Source organism: Nilaparvata lugens, chromosome 4 (genome assembly GCF_014356525.2).
Source record: "Nilaparvata lugens isolate BPH chromosome 4, ASM1435652v1, whole genome shotgun sequence".
NCBI classification, from domain to species: domain Eukaryota; kingdom Metazoa; phylum Arthropoda; class Insecta; order Hemiptera; family Delphacidae; genus Nilaparvata; species Nilaparvata lugens.
This window is the reverse complement of record NC_052507.1, coordinates 46862293-46887445: the sequence shown is the minus strand read 5'-3', so window position 1 is coordinate 46887445 and position 25153 is coordinate 46862293. Positions and strand designations below refer to the sequence as shown.

At 34.0% G+C, this 25153-nt stretch overlaps 2 protein-coding genes across 4 annotated transcripts; both read left to right on the top strand.

Annotated features, from left to right (window-relative positions):
* The first annotated feature begins 323 nt into the window (after positions 1 to 323).
* Positions 324 to 23810, top strand: LOC111058494 (U1 small nuclear ribonucleoprotein C). The gene is made up of 2 exons (XM_022346030.2): positions 324 to 714; positions 22851 to 23810. The coding sequence occupies exon 2, from the start codon at positions 22859 to 22861 to the stop codon at positions 23363 to 23365; it is 507 nt and encodes a 168-aa protein (XP_022201722.1). The 5' UTR covers positions 324 to 714; positions 22851 to 22858; the 3' UTR covers positions 23366 to 23810.
* LOC111052342 lies at positions 10182 to 13296 on the top strand. Of its 3 annotated transcripts, XM_039427564.1 has the most exons (3): positions 10182 to 10539; positions 11173 to 11289; positions 11406 to 13296. In XM_039427564.1, exons 1-3 carry the CDS (start codon positions 10399 to 10401, stop codon positions 13266 to 13268), a joined length of 2121 nt encoding a protein of 706 aa, XP_039283498.1. In that variant the 5' UTR covers positions 10182 to 10398; the 3' UTR covers positions 13269 to 13296. The 3 variants fall into 3 exon arrangements, with proteins under 3 accessions (XP_039283498.1, XP_039283499.1, XP_039283500.1); XM_039427565.1 differs by lacking the exon at positions 11173 to 11289; XM_039427566.1 differs by having other exon boundaries at positions 11173 to 11547.
* Positions 23811 to 25153: the final 1343 nt, after the last annotated feature.

Sequence of the window (25153 nt, the reverse complement as noted above, 5' to 3'; positions counted from 1 at the left end):
AATACATATCCAAGAAGAAGTTTTAGAAATAGAAGACCTCCTAATTATTTGAATGACTACATTCATTAACTCTTTGGGGGGAAGAATGTAGTATAACAACATATGATTTGAATTTGTTATTACTGTTACTAAGTCTCCAAACAAACTCATTCCAATTCGAAACCTGTATAGTTCAAGTTATTAAAAACCTTTCTTAAGGTATTAAATACTTATGTCGTGTTTACTCTCATTCCTATTACAGTACTGAGAAACAAGCTTTTTAAATCTTGCCGGTACCGTACTTATTCTGTGCCGGTAGTTCATATGTCAACTCATTGCCAACTATTTAGATTGGGCATTTTGCAAAAGTAGTGAAAAATTAATTTCAATTTCATGATTCGATATATTGAGTGGAATAATAATTCAATTATACTTCGTGATTATATCACATTGTTTACAAAAAAAAATGTTGGTATTAGTATTATAAAATTATTAACACTGATTGTGTTGGTAATTCGTTTCGTTTGGCTGCTGCGCATGCGTGGAGTGGATGCGTGCGTTGCGTTTGATGTTTTTATTTTGGAGTTTGGACGCTTGTGTCTAGATATTTAAAATGAGATTGTTTAATTTAAACAATTAACCTAGTGCTTTTCAAAATCATTCAACTGTGCTATCGGTATTCAAATAATACATTCAAACTCCAGCAGCAAGGATTTCAGTATTCTATTTTACCAGGTAAATTACCTACTCAGCATTACTAAAAACCTAACCCTTCTTCATGACATAACCTTATTGTATAGTGTTTGAATTTAATAACTTGCCTTCAAATTTAGATTAATTTTAATTATTCCATTTCTTCACAGAATTCTCTCATTATAAGATTATACTCGCAATTCTTTATTAATTTAATTTTTAATGACATTGATTAGTAAGATGGGAAATGGGAAGCAGTCGAGTGATTTGATATCCGGTAAAGAAACGAAATTCTAGCTTAAATAATTTATGTAGCCTACATATTGTGGTTGCAGGATATTATATCTGTAGAGAGGTTAAAAATGAATCAGTAGACTGATTGAAATGGATAACAAATTTTCACCAAGTGCCAAAAAGGCAAGGAGACGTGTAATTTAAATGAAATCCTATTCAATATGGCAGAAGAGTAAAGAGTTGGCCTACCCTACGGTACCTCAAGATGAATAGTCTCTCAGACAACACTTCCAAATTGTCTTTTTATTTAAATTAAATGAACATAAACTAAATGGTTTTGTCAAATTATGTTTCAAATGGAAAGTTTAGGTAGGTTAGGTTTTTGCTGGCATTTTGTACTTTATGGGATTTGATCCCACGATAAAATACAATTTTGTTCATAACACCTGATTGCCTAAGCAAAATATACTTGTTCACTAAACTACCTGTAATATTACATGTCAGTAAGTTGATAATATTTTACCGGTTCTCCAAACATTTATTGTTTTTTCTGCTTTGATTCAATATCGAAGTATTCTCTGTTTTGATAGATATAGGAATAGGAACCATACCTACTGTATTTATGAGCTAGTAAATGAGGAAAATACATATTCATTATTGACATTATCGTCAATTTCCAACACGAGAACCAATCGTTATTGCCTAGACTGCTACATGTTCCCCAAGGTATGACTGGAAATCTTATAGAGATATTCAATCATTACGTGGACAAAATATGAAGTGTGATCTAAGTTTGTAATTATTGTAGTTGTGGTTGTTTGTCAATTTTTACAAAAATTGTTATTTGTGATATTGTAATTCTCGTATGGATTCTTTATGGTTCCACTTTTTCCTGCAAGGCAAAAATGATCTTTATTCCGTATTCGAACAATAAAAAAGTAAAATGCATCTTATTATTTGAGAATTATACAGAGTGAGCATTATTTATTGAACACATTTCATAAGTCAATTAGAAAATAACGAATAAGTATACTAGCATGAATATTGATTTATTGAAAAGCCAATTTCATTAATAACAAGTGACAAGTTCAACAAGTAGTACCCACTTGTTGCACAGTACGTGCACTTGTTGAAAGTAAAACGTGAGCACCTTTTGTTGCACATAAAATATCTAGACGATATTCACGAACTTCACACCATACATTGTCGATTATTTCTCCAGAGTTTTATGAATTAAGGCTGCAATTCCTCGTTTCAGTTCATCAATATTACGTAACTTCGTTGCATACAACTTATTTTCCACGCCCATACTCTAATTGGTATTGATACCAACCTGACTTGGAAATGCCATATATATATATATATATATATATATATATATAATATATATATATATATATATATAGCACATAACAGAAGACACTTTAAAGTTTGTAATATAAATTAAAACAGGAGACACGATATAAATAGATTGAAAACACTTAGAAACTTACATTAGAAATGGGGAAATTTTCGGAAACTGTGTCTCCTTTCTCAACCGAGCACAGACCCTGTGTATATATATATTTCTCAACCGAGACCCTGTGCTCGGTTGAGAAAGGAGACACAGTCTCCGAAAATTTCCACATTTCTAATGTTTCTAAGTGTTTTTAATCTATTTATATCGTGTCTCCTGTTTTAATTAATATATATATATATAATCAACAAGGGCATCTTCCTTTTACGAAGATTATGTAATATTGTAGATATGTCAGTTCTAATGAGTGTTTATTTTGTCCATATTCATAGCCTTTTGCTATATGGAATCCAGCTTGGGAAATGGCTCAACTACTGACATCTTGTTTAAATTTCTAAAGAAAGCAGTGAGATTAATTTGCCACAGGGCTCCTCGTACTCCATGCAAATCATTATTTTTATTGAACTCGGACTATTAACACTGCCATCTTTGTATGTATTGTCATGCTTGATTTCAGTGAAGAAAACTGAAAATGAATATGATGTTAACTCTAATATACACCAACATAACACTAGACATAGGAATAATATAAGAGTCGAGTATTGTCAATTTACAAGTTCTCAAAAAATCTGGCAATACATGTCAATAGAACTTTATAACGCTTTGCCTGAAAATATCAAAAGAATGAGCTTTAAAATAGTTACTGTAAATATTTAAAAAAAGTACTGGTCAATGAATGTTTATATAAAGTTGAAGATTTTTTTGTAATCGATCTTTAAACTAATGTTTTTTGTGTTATTAATGACGTTGTTGTAACATTTCAATGTTGTGTAACAATAAATGATTTGATTTTGATTTAAACAAAAACGTCTTTGAACGGCAATAACCGATTTGTTTTTGTAAAACCATATAACACACATAGTGTTACCACGGCAGACTGCTCTGTATTGATTTCTTGCTTGTAATTATGATTCAATCTATCATTGAAATTTGTAATGCAATTGATGTTTTCAATTATCTGCTGCAATAAAATATTTTGACTTTGACTTATAGTTTGTGTAAAATAAGTTGAGACTTGGCCCTCCATCCGAAGAAATTACAGGGTTGCCAAATCGTGCAAAATTGCAAGTTTCTCAAATTTCCAATTCAACGTCAGAATTGGATGTTAGTCCAGGCGCTGGCTTACATTGAGCATACATGAGAGAGGCAGAGAATTTGACTTCGGATTATTGTTAGGGGGTCTTTAGTGTATATGAAACTCGATGTCGTCACGTCCCAGGGTGGTCGACAGATTGAGGGGGAGGGGGGTAAGTTGTAAAAAACGCGCGCTTATAAAATCGCCTGTCCTGCAGTTACTATTCATAGTACAGCTTTGACTTTTTTCTCAATATTATGTACTTATAACTGGCTTTCAATGTGGTCCTCTACATTTTTGCGATAAACCGCATAGTTTTTCCGCAAAAAAATAAAATATCTCGAAAAATGTATTTTTTTATTATGGACTTTTTGTTATTTCTTGAATATTTAAGTCGTTAGCCGACTTAGAGGAAAAAAGTTCCCGATAAACGTTGTAGGCCGTTTCTTCCTGAATTCAATGATATATATAGTTTGGGGGTTACGATCATAGATGCGGCGGTGGGAGGGGGATAAGTAGCACTGTTACGCTGCGAAGCGGTCCTCCCCCATGATTAATGCGCGTAGTGGCCTGTCTATCGCATCGCTCCTACTATTCTATGCATTCAAATTATGTATTTCAGAAACGCTATCTTATGTATTTTCGGTCGCTGAACACGATTTTTCAACTCTCAAGCCTCAATAATTGATATTTCTCATCATAATATACAAATTATGGTCAAATTACAAACTTCATCTCATTATCATTATTTATGATTACATTGTAATGATAAACCATCTTGTTTCTTGTTTGGAATCCTATTTGTGTTTCTCAGTCGATAAAAAACTAATATCTCATAAAGAGAGAATAATTATTCGATTTAGTTCAATGATCACTTTGGAATTTCGAAAGTCAAGAAATGGAGTAAGTTTAACAAATAATATAGGCTACCCCATATAGAGCACCGTGTAACAGGAGTAAAATATTTTCTCAATATAAATTTACAATTGAAGCATGGAAGCATGCATATCTTATTTATTCATTTATTTATTCCAAGAAAACATAGGCTCACAGACAAACTCCAGTACGAGCCTTAATGACATAGATGATAGTTTAACATTACAATTAACATACAAAAAAGAAAACAAAAAAAAATAATATCGCACTTTATAAAATCACGATTCAGTATATAACTAATAAGATTAGAAGAGAACGATTTTTTGGTTAGATTCCGGAAAGTTAGTAAAGGGGTATAGGATGAAAGATACATATAGAAAGAAGAAACATTTGAAGAAAGAAGAGTTAGTAGAGCTCAAAAATAATAATTTATTCATTAATTGAGCAGCATAATCTTCCACAAGATCTCTTGAATTAGTAGCGGTCATAGAAGGGATCAAGGCATGGGTTTAGTCTATTGTACAATCTCATTGTTCTATTTAGGTAGGAATTGAAATGGTGAGCGGTTCTGACAAACGGTATTTGAAATAGCATATTAAGTCTTGGTCTTTTGCATAGAACATGAAAATTTAACAAATTGATTAAATCTGGCATGAATATATTATTATTTAGAATTTCATATAATAACATTAATGCTCTAATGGACTTTCTGGTTTTCAATTTTTGGACTTTAAATGTTGACCTTAAGGTTTCAGTGGAAAAAACTATTGGACAAAATATATTGTACTTTTTAAATAGAGATATAATGCCAATTACTCCCATGTGATATGACTAAATATTTGAATACAGAGGAAATACAACTCTAAAGCTTCGTTTTCACCAAATTTATTAACGAGATGTTAATAACTTAATCTTTATAGATTCTATTTGATTGAACATAATTTATCATACACATGATGAACATATGTGTTTGTCAAGTTCCGTTCAATCTAATGAAGATTAAGTTATCCACATTATGTTAATAACTTTGGTGTAAACGCAGCTTCATCAACTGATTTCTGTAACTTATATCTACGAATAGATACGTTTCATCTGGCTGTGTTTGACTGATTGTCTTGGGGTGGTACTTGAATGGAAGTGGAATGGGAGTTATCTTTGTTGAATCTGAAATATTTGGAGAGAATACTGTTGGAAATCCATTGAGGGGAGATTAGTCTAATTAAGGTGTGAGAGCAAGCAATCAATTCAATGAAACAACTACAAAGAAGGACTCATGAACGGTTCAAATATGAGAGATTGTCAAAGTATATTTGAAAGAAGTCAGGATCTATTTGTGGAGTTTTTTTAGAATCACAATGCAAAATCAATGACTACTTGAAATTTATGACTGATTATTGTAACATAGTTTAAATTATCTTGAATTGTATTCGTGCTCTGGTATTGCACATAGAAACTGTACGAGATAAGACCCATACTTTTTCATTCAATCACACAAACCATGTTATGGAGTCTGTGTTAAATCTAGAAAAAAATACCCACAGAAGTAGAAAATCATTTCCAATAAGGTAACATTAACTTTAGACAGTCAATACATTGACTCTCTGTCAAAAGAAAATCTTGAAAATTTAATAATGTGACTACCAAATCATGCTTTGGAGCAACCCTCATTCGATCATCTAAAACTCGTAGGTGAGTGATTGGAATAGCTGGTTCTTCAAAGGCTTTCCTAAAATGGGTGATACTATATGAATAAATCTTAGTATGTTGACATCATTATGGGATATCACTGGAGATTGTGAAGAAAGACATCGAAGGAAGTAAAACAAGAATAATGAGAGATAAGAATGATTTCCAGGAGCATAACCTTCTCACGAGAACATTACATTTTTCTTCAAGACTCTGATGGACAACAGAATCTGCATAATGTTATCAATGGTCTGGAGGCAAGTGAAGAAGTGTGTGATTCTCTTTTGAATGTATAAAGAAATAGTCATTCGGTCTTCAACGATTTTTATCTGAACATAGTTGTGGCAAATTGTACGAGTAAAATGTATTCTCACCTATAAAAAGAAACAGAGTTCTGTCATTCTCCACGATGCAATCAAACAAAAAATCCTAGTCTTAGTTCATTCTAGAACAAAAAGATCTGATCTCTGTATTTTTACTAGGTAGCTGTTTAAATATAATTCAGCATTGAAATTTTAGTGCAGCATGCATTTCTACAATAACCGCAATCTCTGTCAACATCTGATGGATATTTGAAAAAAAACGCTTAATCTCACTTGGCCCATGAAATAATTACAGTAGTGAAACTAGTTGTGGATTTGACTAGATCCTTAAATATCGTTGACAAATTCGCATAATGATGACATGGCTCTCCTGAATTCAACTCCCACTTCACATTTCAAAACTATCAATACGCTGCAAGATTATGGAAACTTTGTGATGAGAAGAGTTATGAAAATTCTCAATGAAGATGGAGTGATACAGGTGGACATAGTTTTTTATGTCTATAGTCTAAATTCAAAAAAGGTAGTGAACATACTAGAAGCAGCAGAGTAAAAGAATCACTCCAATAATGTGCTCTCCAAACCATCGAGACTTGATTTTTAAATCTGTGGCAGAGATTTATTAATGTAACATGCTATTATCTATAAAGGAATAATCCATACGTTAGCTACGTGTAGGTATACATCCATTCATTCATTTGTGGATTAAATTATAAATCATATAAATATGTTTGGGAAAGATTAACAGGCATGGCCCAAAACTCCCAATTCCCAAATTTTGATACTGAATAACTTGTTACCATTTAAAAACAGTCTGAACGGGGATACCATAATGGATGAATCAATCAAAAGTTAGTGAAATACCATTATAATAATACTGTTAGAAATAATTTAAATTAATATTTGAATTTTCATTTCATTTTGATTTGACACATATCTATTATTATATTGGATATACTTTCTCGAAAGTTCACGACAAACTGAAGATTCACGAAAGTTTAACATTTTCATATTATACATAATTATTATTATAATGAATGGATGATGAATTCCATTTCCACCATAAAGAACTAAGAAATTCCACAAACATTTCTTGGAAATTAACTGACCACTATATCAAGTAAGCGTGGCCAGTGTGTAATTAATAATGTAGCCTGAAGCGCATCACAATAAATTAATTTAAAATAAAAACAATAAAACATAAACACATATAAATATGATCATTTTCTATCTTAATATATTTCTTGAAACCCAAGTTTCGTTTATTTCAAACAGTCATTTCTTAGTTTCCTTGCAGAATGAGATGAAGTTTGTAATTTTGACCATAATTTGTATATTATGATGAGAATTATCAATTATTGAGGCTTGAGAGTTGAAAAATCGTGTTCAGCGACCGAAAATACATAAGATAGCGTTTCTGAAATACATAATTTGAATGCATAGAATAGTAGGAGCGATGCGATAGACAGGCCACTACGCGCATTAATCATGGGGGAGGACCGCGCCGCAGCGTAACAGTGCTACTTATCCCCCTCCCACCGCCGCATCTATGATCGTAACCCCCAAACTATATATATCATTGAATTCAGGAAGAAACGGCCTACAACGTTTATTGGGAACTTTTTCCTCTAAGTCGGCTAACGACTTAAATATTCAAGAAATAACAAAAAGTCCATAATAAAAAAATACATTTTTCGAGATATTTTATTTTTTTGCGGAAAAACTATGCGGTTTATCGCAAAAATGTAGAGGACCACATTGAAAGCCAGTTATAAGTACATAATATTGAGAAAAAAGTCAAAGCTGTACTATGAATAGTAACTGCAGGACAGGCGATTTTATAAGCGCGCGTTTTTTACAACTTACCCCCCTCCCCCCCAATCTGTTTCAACGATCATCTCACCTATCACACACGCACCATTTTCAACGCAGCTCGGCAAAGTGTAAAACAGAATATACTATTCTCTGTGCGAATTCGTGATGGAAAAGTGTTTGTCAAATGTAAAGAGGGTGAACGTGGTTTCATTGCACGATGTGTAAAAGACGTTCAAAACGAAAATACTCAACTGTAAGCTAGTTCAAGATAGCATTACATTATACGTAGATGTGAGTAATCAATAATTGAATGACTCTAATTTTCTATTTTATTTTTTTTCTCTTAAATTCATTTAGATTTCACCCAGCTTTTTCTTTTCATGGTACTCAGCTTGGTGGATGGTTACAATCCTTGCTATAGCAATTCCAGTCTTTTGTTGCATGAATACTTATCGTACGATTTTGTTTTTATTACCTCTTTATCTATTGTAATACTTAATACCTTTTTTAAAATGTTCGTAATTTACTTTTCGTGTTGCATTGTATCTACGAGGTCTTATCTTACAATTTCGTTGAATTTTGTATTTTCAATGCAGTTTCGGCTGCTAAGCTCTCTTTATCGTTATCAGCTCTCGAAATGAGATAATCTATTTTCTCTTTCTTACCGTTATGTTGCATGGACTACTATAGAAACTTATTCTTGATAGAATTTTCAATTATAAGTATTAGAGGTATCTCGTTAACAGGTCAGTATATATATATTTTTTTTTCGTTTTTTCCATTGCGAAAATTATTTTGCACAACGTACAGTAAGTAATATATTACAAATTTATATATAAATATTATTCATTCGGATTCCGTAACATTTTTCACATTTAATTCCGGATAACGTTATCGATTCCGTTTCAATATACTGAGCTATTCTGATTAATGCTGTTTTAATTATGTCAGAGATGGGTATCTGTTATATTTTTCCCACCATTGTTATGGTTATATTTGTTTTTTAATTATTCATTTTATACCTTACGGTATCTATTACGATACCTATTGGTTTAATTTTTATATAAAAAGAAACACTTTTATTTTGTAATGAGTTTATATTTTATGTGGATTTTCTTGTTTTTTTTTTGTTTGTTTGAGCCAGTGAACTCTATACTAACTGGAACGGGCTGTCCAATGCTAAGCTACAGCCAAAAGTGTGTAAGGCGGAGTGAGTGAGACAGGCCTACCGTGTGGGATTCCCTTCTCTCTCGTACTCATACATTTAAGCAGGTTGTTGCAGCTCTTGAGTACGATTTTTCATTTTTAAAGTTGAAAAACGGATTTGAATGAGTATTGGGGCTATCAGTATTAGATCACAACCTTTTCTCTTAAATATTGATAGTGTGATGTATTTGTCGTAAAATGCGTAGAATTGAATAAAAATACAACCGAGAAATGTTGATGTATTGTGTTGCATTTGGATGCAAGAATGGGCATGTTAAAGGAAATGAAATACCATTTCACAGGTAAGTCAAACATTTTTAGTCTATTAATTAATTTGAAGAAACCTTTTTGTTCTACATACATTTCCAATACTTTTTTCTATATTGATGTTTATTTGACCAAAAATAAAACAACAAATTTGGTTATATATTCCTAGTATACGGTGATAGTTTCTATGCTAATTGAAAATTTAGGCCTACTTTATAACATCTAAAATAAAAAAAAACATAGTTGAAGAACAAATTAATCCTTATTCAAAAAAGAATAAATACAAATGATTAATAATTCTGTGTTATCATCAAGAGATGACATAATTTATTTTAGGTACCTACTTTTATTTTGAAAATATGATATTTCTATCAGCTGAATTGTGATTAATTTTTGATACCTTTCCATTAGAGATGGGAAGTTCGGATCACTTTACTGATTCGGGTCAGTCGTTCACGTTCACTGCCGCGACCCGTTCAAAAAGACCCGTTCAATTGAACGGTTAATTTTCTATAATTGAAGGGGTCGGGTGAAAAAAGTGCCAAGCATCATTTTCGGCTGAACTGAACTAGCAGTGCTATCTGGTAGTAGACTAAATGAACTACAAGCAGCACTGATCAGATTGCAATTATTGCCACTAGATAGCTCTAAATTTACATTGCATTCTATTTCCTCAACTGTTTGTTTAATGTTGTTTGGGAAAGAAAGTGCCAAGCATCATATACAAAATGGAGAGGAAGAGGAAATGTGTCAGAAATCTGAAGGATTATTATGAAAACGTAGATGATTTGTATGCAGAACTAGACAATACTGATAGTGATCCTGACTTTTCTCCCAATGATGAGGAAAATGGCGTTTCAGGTTTTAAGGTGAGTGTTGCTTAGCATTATTTTAACCCTAACCTAGAACTATGAACATTGTAGGTTAGCATCGTGTGTTATAAGTGCATGCATATCAGTTTAATATTACTTTAAAACACAACTTAATTATTAAACAGTTATTTCACACCAGAATAAAGTGTAACCATGTTAAAAAAACGTTTCTGGTAGAGATAAATCGATAAATCATTTTTGATGGTTAGCACTTTGTTTCCCCAAAAATATTTGAAATGTTGGTTGGCATTTTATTACCCCTAAAATTTTGCGATTTTTTAATATGAAATAGTTATTAATAACATTTTTCAAGTCTTTGACAACAACCATTCATTAGTTTAAAGGTTAAAAAGCCTAAGGCGAGGTTCAAAGATTAGTTAAACAACATTTTCAAAAAACATAATTTAAGATACAGTTGCAAAATGTTTTCAAATCGTGGAGTTTTACTGATAATATTGGGCTATAATAGCATAGCCTAGAGGTTTTTTTTAGAAAACATTATTATGTAAACAAGCACATGAGTAGATGTTTTAAAATAAAATCTTGATTCTATCCAAGTTGTTGAATAAAAACATTATGATTATGAGATGAACGGACTACAGTAATGTAGGTATATGTTTGCTTTTTCAGAAATGTGTCAAGGAAGCTGATTACTTTTTGGAACCTATGCAAGAGATTGCTCCAGAAGCTGGGCTAGATGCTACTCCAGAGGCCGCAATTGACTCTGAACAAGAGGCTTTTTTAGAGGTATTGTTAACATAATAATAATAATATTAATAATAATATTATTAAGTCGAAAATATTTAATAATTTTGATGCCATTAAAAAATAATTTACAATCAATATTTATTTATTTTTTACAGGTAGAAGATTTGCAAGCACCAAGCCCACAACACATTGCCAATGTTTCATCAAGATCTCCAATTTTGACTCCGGTAAAAAGCCCAAGGAAAAGAAAACGCAAAACACACATGAAGCAAGTTGATTTGAGAAAGAAAAGGCGGAATGAAGGAAGAGCATATCAGACAAAGTCAGGAAAGAATATACCAGGCAGGACTTTAGGTGAGATGTGCAAATGCCCCCTTAAATGTCATGAGAAAGTCACTGAGGACCAAAAACTTGTTCTCTTCAATGCATTTTGGGATATGGGAAATTTCAATATGCAAAATGCATATCTTTTTGGGTGTATAGAAAAAATTCCTATCAAACGTCGTTATTGTCAAAATCCTGAGGCCTCATACAAACAAAACACTTTCATTTTCAAGATCAAACTTCAAAGTGGTTCATCTCTTAGAGTTTGCAAAAAATCGTTTATGAGCATTCATGGTCTACAAAATGCAAGAGGTCGAATCAACAACATTATTAAAAAAATAGTTTCTGAAAAATCTACCCCATCTTCTGACAAAAGAGGCACCCATGATACAAGACCTCACAAGGTTTCAGCTGAAGCAGAAAATAGTGTACATGAGCACATTAAAGCAATACCAAAGTACCAGTCTCACTATAGTAGAGCACAAAATCCTAACAAGGTATATTTGGGTTGTGACATTACAATAAGAAGTTTGTACAATGAATATTACCTGAACTTTTGTGAAGTTAACAATCTTCCCAAAGTTAGTGAGGATAAGTATAGGAGAATATTTTGTGAAAAGTATAATATTGGCTTTAAACTCCCAAAATCTGATACATGCAGTAAATGTGATAGTTTGCAGATTATCATTGATGATGCCAATGCTAGTGCTGAGCAAAAACAGACAGCAAAACTAGAGAAAGAAATCCATTTACGTAGGGCAGATAGTGCCAGAGAAAAATTGAAAAATTACACAGCTATGAGTAAAGAGACACCCAATGATGTGCATGTCATCACTGTTGATTTACAACAAACCCTTCCTACACCAAAACTGTCTTGTGGACCTGCATTTTATTGCAGGAAAATGTGGACTTATAATGTAGGTATTCACAACTGCAGTTCTGGACAAGGCTTTATGTTCATGTGGGACGAAACAGTTGGAAAAAGGGGTAGTGATGAGATAGGGAGTTGTATTATCAAGTACTTGTCTGTAGCTAATATCCACGCAAAAAAGTTGGTAATATTTACTGACAACTGCGGTGGTCAAAATAAAAATTGGAACATTATGTCACTTTGGTCACATCTTGTACGTAGTAAACGTTTTGAGTCAATAGAACATTACTTCCTGATAACTGGCCATACTTTTCTTCCATCGGACCGAGACTTTGCAATAATAGAGAAATATCATACCAAGCACTGTCAAAATGTGTATAATCCTGAGCAATGGAGAGAGATCGTAGCAAAATGTGGAACAAGAAACAAGTTCATTGTAACATGTTTGATGAGTGAGGATATTTTTGACTTGACTAAGTTGCAAGAGAACTTATTCAACACAAAACATAAGTTTTGCACAGATGGTGTTACTCTTCCCAGATTTTCGAAGGCTATTTGTTTCAAATTTGACAGCAGCAAACCATCCGAGATGAAGCTCAAACACAAAATGAATGAAGATTTTCTAGTGTTGAACCTGAAAAAACGTGGAAGGACTTCTGCTTCAATACTCCACATGAAAAGGAATGCACCAAACATTATCAATAAGAAGAAGTTAGATGATGTCAAATCCTTGTTGCCGTATATTCCTCCTATTTACCATGGCTATTACAACAGCCTACAGTCTGCAGGAGAAGACCAAGAAGAAGACATCATGATTGAGTAGGACAGGGGTTCTCAACCATTTTTGCTCCTTCTTAAAATCCTTTATTTTTCCCAAAACCATGGAATTTCATTTATATTTTGTTTATTGAATTTAAAAATAATGATGTACTTAATATAACATTTAAAAAAAACATTAATACATGGTGGTATAATCTTATATTATGTAGTTTTTTTTGGCAAATAAAGTGCCAAGCAACATTTTTCAGTACAGATTTTTTTATATGACAAATATAATTTTTATAATAGAGTTTTTTACCTCAATCTTCACTTTAAACAGTGCATAGATACATGAACTTCAAATTAAAAAACTTTGATTTGTTGTTTGCACTAACATATTATTTATGGATTTAGTCAAACTTTCAACATCTGATATCTCAAAACTACAAAAATGATGCTTGGCACTCTTTTCTCCCGACCCCTTCAATTTTCCTATAAACAAGCAAAAAAAAAAAGGTTCCACCACAGTTGATGTGTAAAGACAGTAAAAACAGGGATTTACCCCAGTTGATGAACGGGTCAAATGAACGGGTTTTTTGAATAAATGTGATCCGGATCACTCGTTCACCTTAATGACCCGTTCAATTCGAACGGGTCATGACCGAACGACACATCTCTACTTTCCATTTCAAATAAATAATCGTTCAATTCACAATATTATAATAATTATAGTAAGATATTTGATATTATTGTATTAACGGAGACATGGATGGATGCTAAGAGTGTAACTGTGAGTATGGATGGGTATGATGTTTTTGTGAATGAGAATAGTCGTAATCAAAATGATGGTGTGATTGTGTATGTAAATAAATGCTTCGGTGTCAGTCGTGAGGAGGTAGGTCTCTATGGTGCAATATGCATTAAATTAGACATATCTTTCGGTGGTGAGAGGCTGTGCTTGCTCGCTGTGTATAGAAGTTCCTCGGCAGGGCTTGAGCCCTTCATAGAGAGTCTTGGATTATATTTGGCTAACAGAAGTAAAGATCGATCTCATTGGCTTATGGGCGATATAAATTGCTGCATACTTCCAGGAAACCAGGATCAGATATCTCAGAGGTATCTCGATGTTATGTACAAGGAAGGTTTTGTAAGTTGCATTGATTTGCCTACTAGGGTAACTCCACAGACTGCTAGTTGTTTAGATCACATTTTCACAGATGGTAAGAACATAGATTCAGTAAGGTCTGCTGTGTTAAGATGTGACTTGACAGATCATGATCTGATTGTTTGCCAATTTTCAAAGATGGACAAGAGTACTAAAATTGTACGTAATGTGCAACAAATAAAATATATTGATGAAAATTTGGCATCTCAACTCATATCTGCTGATGATTGGTCAGTTGTAATGAACAGTAATGATGTTAATGCTAGTTGTAATATCCTCATAAATAAATTGAAAAATATATTATCCCAATCTATTAAATTAAAATCAAGAATATTTCTTCAAAAAATTTCAAGGTCAAACCCTGGATAACTAGTGGACTCATCAAATCAACTAGACACCGAGATAAATTAAGTATTAAAGTAAAAAAACAACCTTTTAACATTATTCTAAGAAACGAGTTAAAAAATTTCAGCAATGTTCTTTCTAATTTATTAAAAATGCTAAAAAGACCTATTTTCGAAATCAAATTGAAGATGCACGCGGTAATAAGAAACTATGGAAAAGCATATCTGAAATCACTGGTTTACACAGGAAAGTTGAGGGGTTTCCTATCTCTAATTTTTTAGATGGGAATAAGAATATTGAGCTTACTGATATCTTACAAGCCGCCAATAAACTCAACAATTACTACGTGAACGTGGGGGCCAACCTCGCCAGAGCTGTTCCCCATGTAACAGATGAAGTAATCAATGATCTTGATTTCAGAGTTGATGCACACTTCCATTTAAAACAAATTTCTGTTCAGGAGGTGGTCCACTTAATTCTTGATCTTAAGGGGGGATCTGCTCCAGGAATAGATAATATACCTGCCTCAATCATCAAGAGGAATGTGGACATTCTTAAAAAACCCATACAACATTTTATAATTAATCTAAGTTTTTGCAACGGAATTTTTCCGGAAGCATTTAAAATTGGAAAAGTCATTCCAATTTAAAAAGCTGGACCAAAGAATCAATGTGTTAGTTATAGACCTATAAATCTTGTTAATGTTATCTCAAAAATAATTGAAAAAACTGTTAGGTTACAGCTTGAAAAACATTTAGTGGATAACAAAGTACTTTTTGAAAGTCAAATTGGATATTAACGATGATCTTTTCCACCTAACCAAAAAAATGCATGAAGGAATCGAAAATAACAAAAAGGTGCTTTTGGTCTTTACTCTTTATCGACTTGGCCAAAGCCTTTGATTCAATATTGATATGCAAATTTTTCTGGAAAAAATGAAATGCTTAGGCATCCAAGAAAAAGCTCTGACTTGGTTTGAGAGTTACTTCAGCAATCGATCCCAAGTGGTATCAATTCTTGACCAGGTGAGTGAGTATAGGAACAGCGAATTTGGAGTTATTCAGGGAAGTACAATTGGCCCCTTGCTGTTTCTCATATACATAAACAACTTGGGTAAAGTCAAGATTGAAAATGGTCACATCTTCCTATATGCGGACGACACAGCACTCCTCTTTGAGGGCGATAGCTGGGGTGAGGTGTATGGTACGAGCTGAGCGGGGTCTGACTCTTGTTAAGCGTTGGTTCGACCAGAATAGACTCACCATGAACCTAATTAAACCAAATGCTTACCTATTTCTATTAGAGCTGATGGTGATCCAATTGATCAATGCTTGAGAATGCATAATTCAAAAAAAAAAATGCACTCCAATGCACTCCAAATGATTGTTCCCAATGTGTTTCTATCGAGCGTGTGTCGGAATGTAAATATCTTGGTGTAATTTTTGACAGTAGACTAAGATGGAACTCACACATTCAACAGGTCAGACATAAAGTTAGGAAATTCATGTACATTTTTTCAAACCTGAATCAGATTCTTACCCCAAAATTAATTAAACACGTCTATTATGCCTATATTCAATAACTTCTGCAGTACGGAATAATTTCTTGGGGGGGGGGTGCATTTAAGACAAATCTTGCTCCTTTACTTATTGTACAGAAACTTATCATTAAAATAGCATTGAATAAGCCTAGAAGCTACCCCACCGAAACCCTGTTTAATGAATTCAAAGTTAACAATATCAGCCAAATTTATATTAAAGCCTTGATCATGTACATTTTTAAACACAAATCAACTCTGTTTACGGGTATCCCTCACACGTATCAAACCCGTTCTGCTTTAAATACCGGTACCGTTGTTCCTCGCTTAATAAAAACAATCACCTCCACAGTCATCATCACATTATAAAATCTATATCCTTTTTCCCAATTACCTGAAAATATAAAAAACCCAGTAAATAAAAGAATTGTTCATTTAAAAAAAAGTTGATGAGTGGATCTCTAGTATCAGTTGTAATGAACTAGATGATTATGTTTTGTCTACGTATTTCAATAGATTATGAGTTGTATGTGTGTGTGTGTGTTTCGGAGTGCATGTTGGCATCCATCTACGTCGAAGCCTGAAAAGTGTAAGTTACCTACTTGAAAAGATACTGTATTATACTACTCATAGGTATTTTAGATTTTATTATAGGTATTTTGTCGCTTGTTATTTATCATTAATTCTAAAAGCTAAAATCTTTACTTTTCTATGATTTGTCTTCATTCTTACAAGTATAGAATACTAAATTGTATTTGGAACTCGCTCCTCACTCACAGGCATTTGCCCATATGAGGAGCCTTCTTCACATTTTATATTGTATATATATTGTACTAGCCGTCAGGCTCGCTTCGCTCGCCATATCCGTCTAGCCAGGACCCCCGACTGGATCGTCCAAAAATGAGATCAGCGGGCTCGCTTCGCTTGCCTGCATGTAGACCTCAGCGGAACCTCTGTACCGAATTTGAACGTATTATGTCAATTTGATCTCGAAAAACACCTGTTACTATATCGGCGTATCTTTGGCGAACAAAATTCTTCCACCTCAGCTAAACCTGTGTACTGATTTAAAAAAATATATAATTCCATCAATTATTGAAAAAGGTGAGGAAACGCAGAAAAGCTGAGAAAACGCTAATTTTGGGCGTATCTTTGGCGTTATTTCAAATTCCTTCTAACACAACATTATTGCACCCGAGCTGAGCTTCTGTAGCAAATTTGAACATTTTCTGTTTATTTGTTCTCGATAAAGCTGAGAAAACGCTAAAAAACGCAGATTTCGGGCGTATTTGGAATTTTTTCCAAATCCGTTCTTATTGAACACTGAACACACCTACCAAATTTGAAATGTTATGTCATATTTTCATCATATGTTAGGACGATCCAGTCGGGGGTCCAGACTAAACGTCTGGCTAAACGGATATGGCGAGCGAAGCGAGCCTGACGGCTATTAATATAATATTCCCAGGAATAGCTCTGATTGAAGTAGCAGTACCCAATCAATTTTTCTGCGATAAATCAGGACCTCCTAAATAGGTATTTAGGAGGTACTGGATAAATGCATTTCAATCTTCAACTTAATGCCAAACTGACAACATTTTTAACTTAGTTACCAGAACAACTGTTCCGAAGAGGTACTCTCTCTAGATTATAGTTCTATATTAACATATGGTATGGACATTTAAATTATAATTTTAAGATATTGGGATAAGAAGAATATACATGCTAAAAGACGAACTTTAAACCCTCAAAAACCACCCTTAGAGTTGAAATATCGCTGAAAGATTTCTTAGTGCGCCTCTAAAGGTGCGTACAGATATACGCGCCGCGAACATGAGCAATTCACTTTTAATCAGCTGATTATATCTGTATTTTCACAGAAACGGTAAGATACAGATATAAAAAGCTTGGCATCAGCTGATAGAAGTGAATTGCTCATGTTCGCGGCGCGTAAATCTGTACGCACCTTTAAGGGCCAACTGAACATACCTACCAAATTTGAACGTTTTTGGTCCGGTAGATTTTTAGTTCTGCGAGTGAGTGATTGATTGATTGATTGATTGATTCATTAGCTGCCTTTATTAAAAACCTAGGAGGGCGAAGTTAGGGCGCAGCCGGCCCTCTCTTACACTTAACCCTCCAATACAATTCTAAGTAAAACTAAAACACTATACAACAAAGATTATAAGATAAAATAAAACAATTTACAAAATAATAAAATTTTCAAATAGCGAATGAAAGAAAGTGCATCACAGTACATCAGTGAAATAATACAATGAGAAAAAGAGAAAACTGAAAAGTGAAAACGGAAGAAACGTCAGTTCAAAATCCATAGATCATTTCGATAGAAGAAAAAAAGAAGAAAGAGAGGAATAAATTAAAGAAGGAAGAAAGGACACACACACACACACGTACACTCACGTGAGTGAGTCAGTGAGTGGGTGCCATTTCGCTTATATATATATATATAGATTTTTGTAAAAGAAGAAGAAAATAAATCAATTTCAAACACAAGCAGCTGGTTGCCTCTAGAAAGGCTTTAATACAACACTGCTTGGATTATTCGAGGTGATGTTGTCATTTTCACCATTTATAATCATGTGGCTTGCAGTAGCTGAATTTTTCAATCGTTCTGTATTTTGTTTTTGATGATCCCAGCTATTGATAGCATTTTATGGTGGCACACCATTCAGCCGCTCTCCTTGACTTTGAAACTCCTGAGAGGCCAAAATACGATCTTCCAAGTACGTTTGACAATAATTGGAAAAATAATTTCAATTATTTATGAGAAACTTTCTCGCTTTCACCACCTACTTATCTCTTGAAACAAAAAAGTTTCTAGCATGTCGAAAATTTCATGTTTTCTGCTCGAAATGTCTCGACATTGACGAGCATAATCATTAATTAAAAAATAACTATAAGTCGGATAAAAATGATCCAGACGCCAATAGAAAGGAGACATTCTCCCCGTTAATTTGATATAAATTATTACGCATTACGACGCCCCGTGATACTGAGAGAAGTAATATTCAAAAGAAAAACAAATCTTCGCGATGTTTCAAATTTTATCATAATAGTTAAATTTCCTTTTAATCCTTCAACCCTGAAGCTTTTTTAGTACTACTAGGATATCGAGGATGATATTCTACATCCAATTCTGACGTTGAATTGGAAATTTGAGAAAGTTGCAATTTTACACGATTTGGCAACAATTTCTTCGGATGCAGGGTCAAGTCTCAACTTATTTTACACAAACTATAGCTTTCTCCTGACGCCCCTGTTATGCCCACCATTGAGCCGACTGTGTTTAGATGAAGGTCATCACAAATTATAGCAGCTACACCAATGTTTGCTCATTCTGTATTATACTATAGTGAGATTCACTTCAAAATTCAACGGAAACCTGGTTGCATGATGGTATTGCCAGCTCCGAGTTTTTGATGAACGCTATAGTGTTTATCGGAGTGATAGGGGTAATGGTGGTGGTCGTCTGAGGGGAGGGGGTGTACTTATTGCGGTTAAAAGATCACTGCATGCTGATTCATGTGATGAGCTTTCGGTAGCTAATAATGATTATGAGTCGGTAGGAGTTGAATTGAAGTTAAATGCAACATATTATCACATAAATGCAGTATATTTACCTCCGTCAATTCAGTCGAATACCTATCTCCAATACTTAGAATATATTGAATCTAATCACGATTTACTTAACGGTAATTTAATGATTATTGGAGATTTTAATTTACCAGAAATAACCTCCTGCACTTATGATCTTTCTTTGGGAACATCTAGAGCTAGGATTCTAAATAATTTTTTGAATTTTTATGATCTAAATTTGTATAACTCAGTTGTGAATAACTTGGGTAGGACTCAGGATCTTGTATTAAGTAACTTCCACGTTGAAGTTGTCAGGAGTGATGATTCCCTCCTCCCTGAAGACGGCTATCATCCTGCATTATTTGTTGAGGCCTCATATTCAGATTCTGGGACTGATAATGCTTCAGCTGATACCCAGGAATTTCGTTATAATTATCCTAAGGGAGACTACCTTAAACTCTACTGTGGATCAAGAGACCGCTGTTGGGACTCTTTATTCGGTTGTGTTGATGTCGACTTGGCTGTGGATGAATTTCACAAAATACTGTACTCACACTTGGATGATTGTATTCCGAAGATTAAAGTGAAAGAGCACAATCCTAAATATCCTCCTTGGTTCTCTGCAGATATAGTATCTGATCCAAAGATGAAGATTAAATGTTCAAGGAAGAGGAAAGTTTCACCTCATCACGACAATCTTTTTAAAACGTTGAGAGCCTCCTTGAAGACTAGAATTACTTTAGCATATAATAACTATAATATACATTCCATTCAATCTGGTCTGTGTAGTAACGTGAGAAACTTTTGGAGATACGTAAATTGCAAGAGAAAGACATCCTTTGTGGAGTCGACTATGACGCTGAGTGGGGAGTCCTACATTGGTTCTCATATTGTGGATGGATTTGCACGTTACTTCGAGTCTGTTTATGAGGCTGATACACCTGTTGCACCTGATGCATGCGGGGTTGGTCCGGGGATGTCTGGCGGCCTGGGATTGAGTGTAGGCATTAGTGATGTTTCTTCTGATGAGATCCTATCTGCTATAGCGGGATTAAAATCTGGTTGCTCTGAAGGCCCTGATTTATTCCCACATTTATTGTTAAGGGTTGTGCAGCAGTTCTTCTTGAACCTCTAAAGTTTATTTTCAATCTAGCTATAAAAACTTCTAAATTCCCTTAAAAATGGAAAAATTGCTCAAATAACCCCGGTTTCCAAGTCGGGGAAAAGAACAGACATAAGGAATTACAGACCTATATCTATTTTGAACTGTTTTTCCAAAAGTTTTGAAAAAATACTACATGCAATTATATTTGGACAGGTCAAGAGACCTGTTGCAGAGGAGCAACATGGTTTCTTACCAGGGCGCTCCACTGTAACTAATCTGGTATTCAGCAATGAAGTGTCCACAGTGTTAGACGGTGGGGGAAGGGTTGACACAGACCTTTCTAAGGCATTTGATACAATAAGTCACAGATTGCTGGTTAATAAACTCAGAGTAATGGGTTTCTGTGATAACTTAGTCAAACTTCTGGAGAGTTACTTGCATTTGAGATTGCAATGCAATATGTTATGATACATAATCATAAATCTGATTCCTTTTATTGTTCATCTGGCGTGCCACAGGGCTCTAATCTTGGGCCACTACTTTTTCTATTATTTATCAACGATCTTCCTTCATTTATTAAAAATTCTTCTTTCCTCATGTACGCTGACGATGTTAAACTATTCAGAGAAATAAAGAATGTCAATGATTGCATTAACCTTCAGAGGGATGTTGATAGTTCATTAGTCTGGTGTGAAACTAATAAACTGAAAATAAATGTGGCCAAGTGCAAAGTTATTAGCTTCACTCGACAGTTGGCTCCTTTTGAATATATATATAATATTAGTGGCACCCCTTTGGGAGAGATGAAAACTTTCAGGGATCTCGGTGTAGTGTTTACCAGTGATTTTACTTTTAATTGTCATGTGGACTTCATATGCAGTAGGGCTAATCAGCAGATGGGTTTCATCTTAAGGACATGCTCAACATTTAGTGATGTTGCCCCTCTCTTATTCTTATACAAGTCACTAGTTAGAAATCTCCTAGAATATGCCTCTGAGATCTGGAGTCCATATTGCAATGGCCAAATTCTCATTCTGGAGCATTTACAAAACAAATTTCTGAGATATATGTATTACAAGAAGTTTACTGTCTATTGTCCATTTGATTTCCCAACTGATACGCTGAGGTGTATATTTGGAATTGAAACTTTGAAATCAAGGAGAGATGTCAGATCCCTTATTTTCCTTTACAATTTACTAAACAATGAAATAGATTCTGCTTATTTACTTTCTAAACTTAATATCTACATTTCATCCATAGCTCGTCGTTCGTCATTCTCTTTTCTTGTAACACGCTCCAGAACAGAAAGTCATTATAACTCTCCAATTAATAGAATCCAGAGGCTTTTCAATCTCTTTTCTGGGCGCCTAGACGTCTTTGGGTGCTCTCGTGGCAGATTCCGCAACACTCTGAAGGGCTTAATTTAGGATAGATATTTGTGGCCAGGTTTCCGTATGACATTTTTCTTTCTTTCTTTTTTGTGACTTTTCTCTTCTCAGTGCCCACATGATTCTTTGTTCTTTCTAAGATATTTTAAGTGCATAATTATATTCCAACCTCTCATATTTTCTCTTGGAAAGTAGTTTCAGCAATGAATATAAGATAGGCGCTTTTTTGTTATATAATTTATTTTGTTCTTATCTTATTTTACTCTTGTTTTATTCTCAGCTTGTTGTTTATTTTAAATCTAATTGTTTAATGAAAAATGTTGTAATGTTTCAATGAGACATATAAGGGTTTAACCTGTTGTCTCCATGTTTGTATTTATGCAAATAAATAAAATTTTATCATTTGTTGACTTTGACGAAATTTTGACAGTTAAAATTTGACTATAGTTTTGTAAGTTTATTTGATTTTAATTGTAAAATTAGTAAGTAGTTGTTGACTTTTGTTTCAGATTGAACAATGCCGAAGTATTATTGCGACTACTGTGACACGTATCTTACCCATGACTCGCCATCAGTCCGCAAGACACATTGCCAAGGCAGAAAGCACAAGGACAACGTCAAGTTCTATTATCAGAAATGGATGGAGGAGCAAGCTCAGCATCTAATCGACGCGACCACGGCCGCATTCAAGGCTGGCAAAATCCCAACAAACCCCTTCGCTAGTGCTAACAAGGGTGGCGGAGTGGCGATACCTCCCCCGGCCAATCTACAAGGCATGCCACCTCGACCCGGACCCCCTCAACCGGGCCCCCCTGGCCCCATGCTTGGGCCACCTAGCATGCCCCCTGGAATGGGCCCTCCAATGATGATGGGGCCCCCTGGCCCCATGCCGCCCATGATGGGTATGCGACCACCAATGATGGGCCCTATGCCGGTACCAATGGGACCTATGGGACCCATGGGACCTGGGCCAATGAGACCTCCGTTACTCGGTCCAATGCCTCCACAGGGTGTTAAAAAATAGTGAACTGTATTGTCATTCTACCCAAATACTGATATATTTTGATAATATAGTTTTCTCTTTCGAATGACGCTCATTTTATCGAAACTTATTCTAGGAAATGAGTGTTTCTATCAAGGTTTGAAATTAAATTATTCAATTCTACTATGAATCATAATCCAAGTTCAATACTCGACGTTGTGTTACAATAACTATTAAAGTTCAATACCGGCTATTTTGTGTGTTTCATGAGTGGTAGCCATGTGACAAAAATTTTATAAAAAAGTGATACTTTGAACTGATGTTTTTTATCAATGTTTATTCCCAATTAATAATGATATCAAACTGTCATATTACTGAAGTAGAATGATAAGTGTTCCATAGCATACTATTAACATTCTATACCAGTTGCTGTTTTTCATATTGTAAGAATTATTAAAATTAGTCATAAATTTATTTATAAAATGTCGATTGCTTTTTGTTGAGTCTCTCTCTCTCACCCAAAGTCATTACTAATAAAGTGAAATCTTTATTTTAGAAGCCTTGACAATACATGCTTTATAAAATCCCCTCAAACGTCAAAAGTCGTATCACTCAATGCTAATGACACCCCTGTTTAATGTAGAAACTCGGACAAAAACTTTTACAGAACGAATTGTCAATCATTTGCTGCAAGGCTTATGGAACTAAACTTGAAAAATAGTATGAACCTTTTCTATACCGTACTATAAAAATGTGACCTCTAAGGTCCAATTCACACTCACAGAACGGACGTCGAGAAGAAATGTGGCATGGACATTTTTCATATAAAATAAGTTGAAACTTGTCCCTCCATCCGAGGAAATGAAGTGTAGCGATTGTGTAGAATTGCAGCTTTCTCAAATTTCGGATATAACCACGGAATTGTATGTAGAATATCATCCCCGATATTACAGTAGTGCTAAGTTCCAGGGTTGAAGAAAATTATTTTTCATGAAATTGAAAATATGGTTTCCTTTTGAATATCATTTCCCTTAGAATTATTATGGGATTTCTCAATAGAAAGAATTTCACATTAAAATAATCGTCAATGTCGAGACCTTTTTAGCAGAGAACATTGAAATTTTCGACATGCTAGAATCTTTTTTTTTTTTTTGTTTCAAAAGGTAAGTGTTTGTGAAAGCCAGAAAGTTTCTCAGAAGTAATTGAAATTATTTTTTCAATTTTTAAAAGTAGTCGTTAGATCAAATTTTGTTCTCTGAGGAATTTCAAAATTAGGAGAGCGGCTGCATTGTGTGCTAAATTGTATGCTGGAGGCTAGCGATTCACAATTATTATTCTCAAGATATGAATATTAGAACATGACTATACAAGACTTGAATATTACAACTGCAAGTAGCTAATTGCCATTAGAAAGGCTGCCAGGCTACATTGCATGGATTATTCGAGACAGGGTTGTCATTTTTACCGTTCATAATCATGTGGCTTGCAGTCAGTGACTCTCAAGCGTTCTGTCATATTATTGTTGATCCCAACTATTGATAGCATCATGAACTTCTTTTGACAATAAATTATTAGAAGAATGATTTCAATTGTTTTTGAGAAACTTTTTCGCTTTCACCACCCACTTTATCTATTGAACAATGAAATTTCTAGCATGTCGAAAATTTCATGTTCTCTGCACAAAATGTCTCGATATTGACGAACATAATCAATAATTAAAAAATAACTTCAGGTCTGATGAAAGTGATCTAGAATAGAGAAGAGAACTCATTTCTCTCCGTTATTTTGATGTAAAAATCTTACTTATTACGAAATCCCATAATAATTATG

Excerpts from the sequence above, each read along its gene's own strand:
- LOC111052342 (XM_039427564.1), top strand. The coding sequence starts at position 10,399 with ATGGAGAGGAAGAGGAAATGTGTCAGAAATCTGAAGGATTATTATGAA. Across the intron at positions 10,540-11,172 it reads ATGGCGTTTCAGGTTTTAAG|AAATGTGTCAAGGAAGCTGA; the intron begins GTGAGTGTTGCT and ends TTGCTTTTTCAG. Across the intron at positions 11,290-11,405 it reads AACAAGAGGCTTTTTTAGAG|GTAGAAGATTTGCAAGCACC; the intron begins GTATTGTTAACA and ends TATTTTTTACAG.
- LOC111058494 (XM_022346030.2), top strand. The coding sequence starts at position 22,859 with ATGCCGAAGTATTATTGCGACTACTGTGACACGTATCTTACCCATGAC.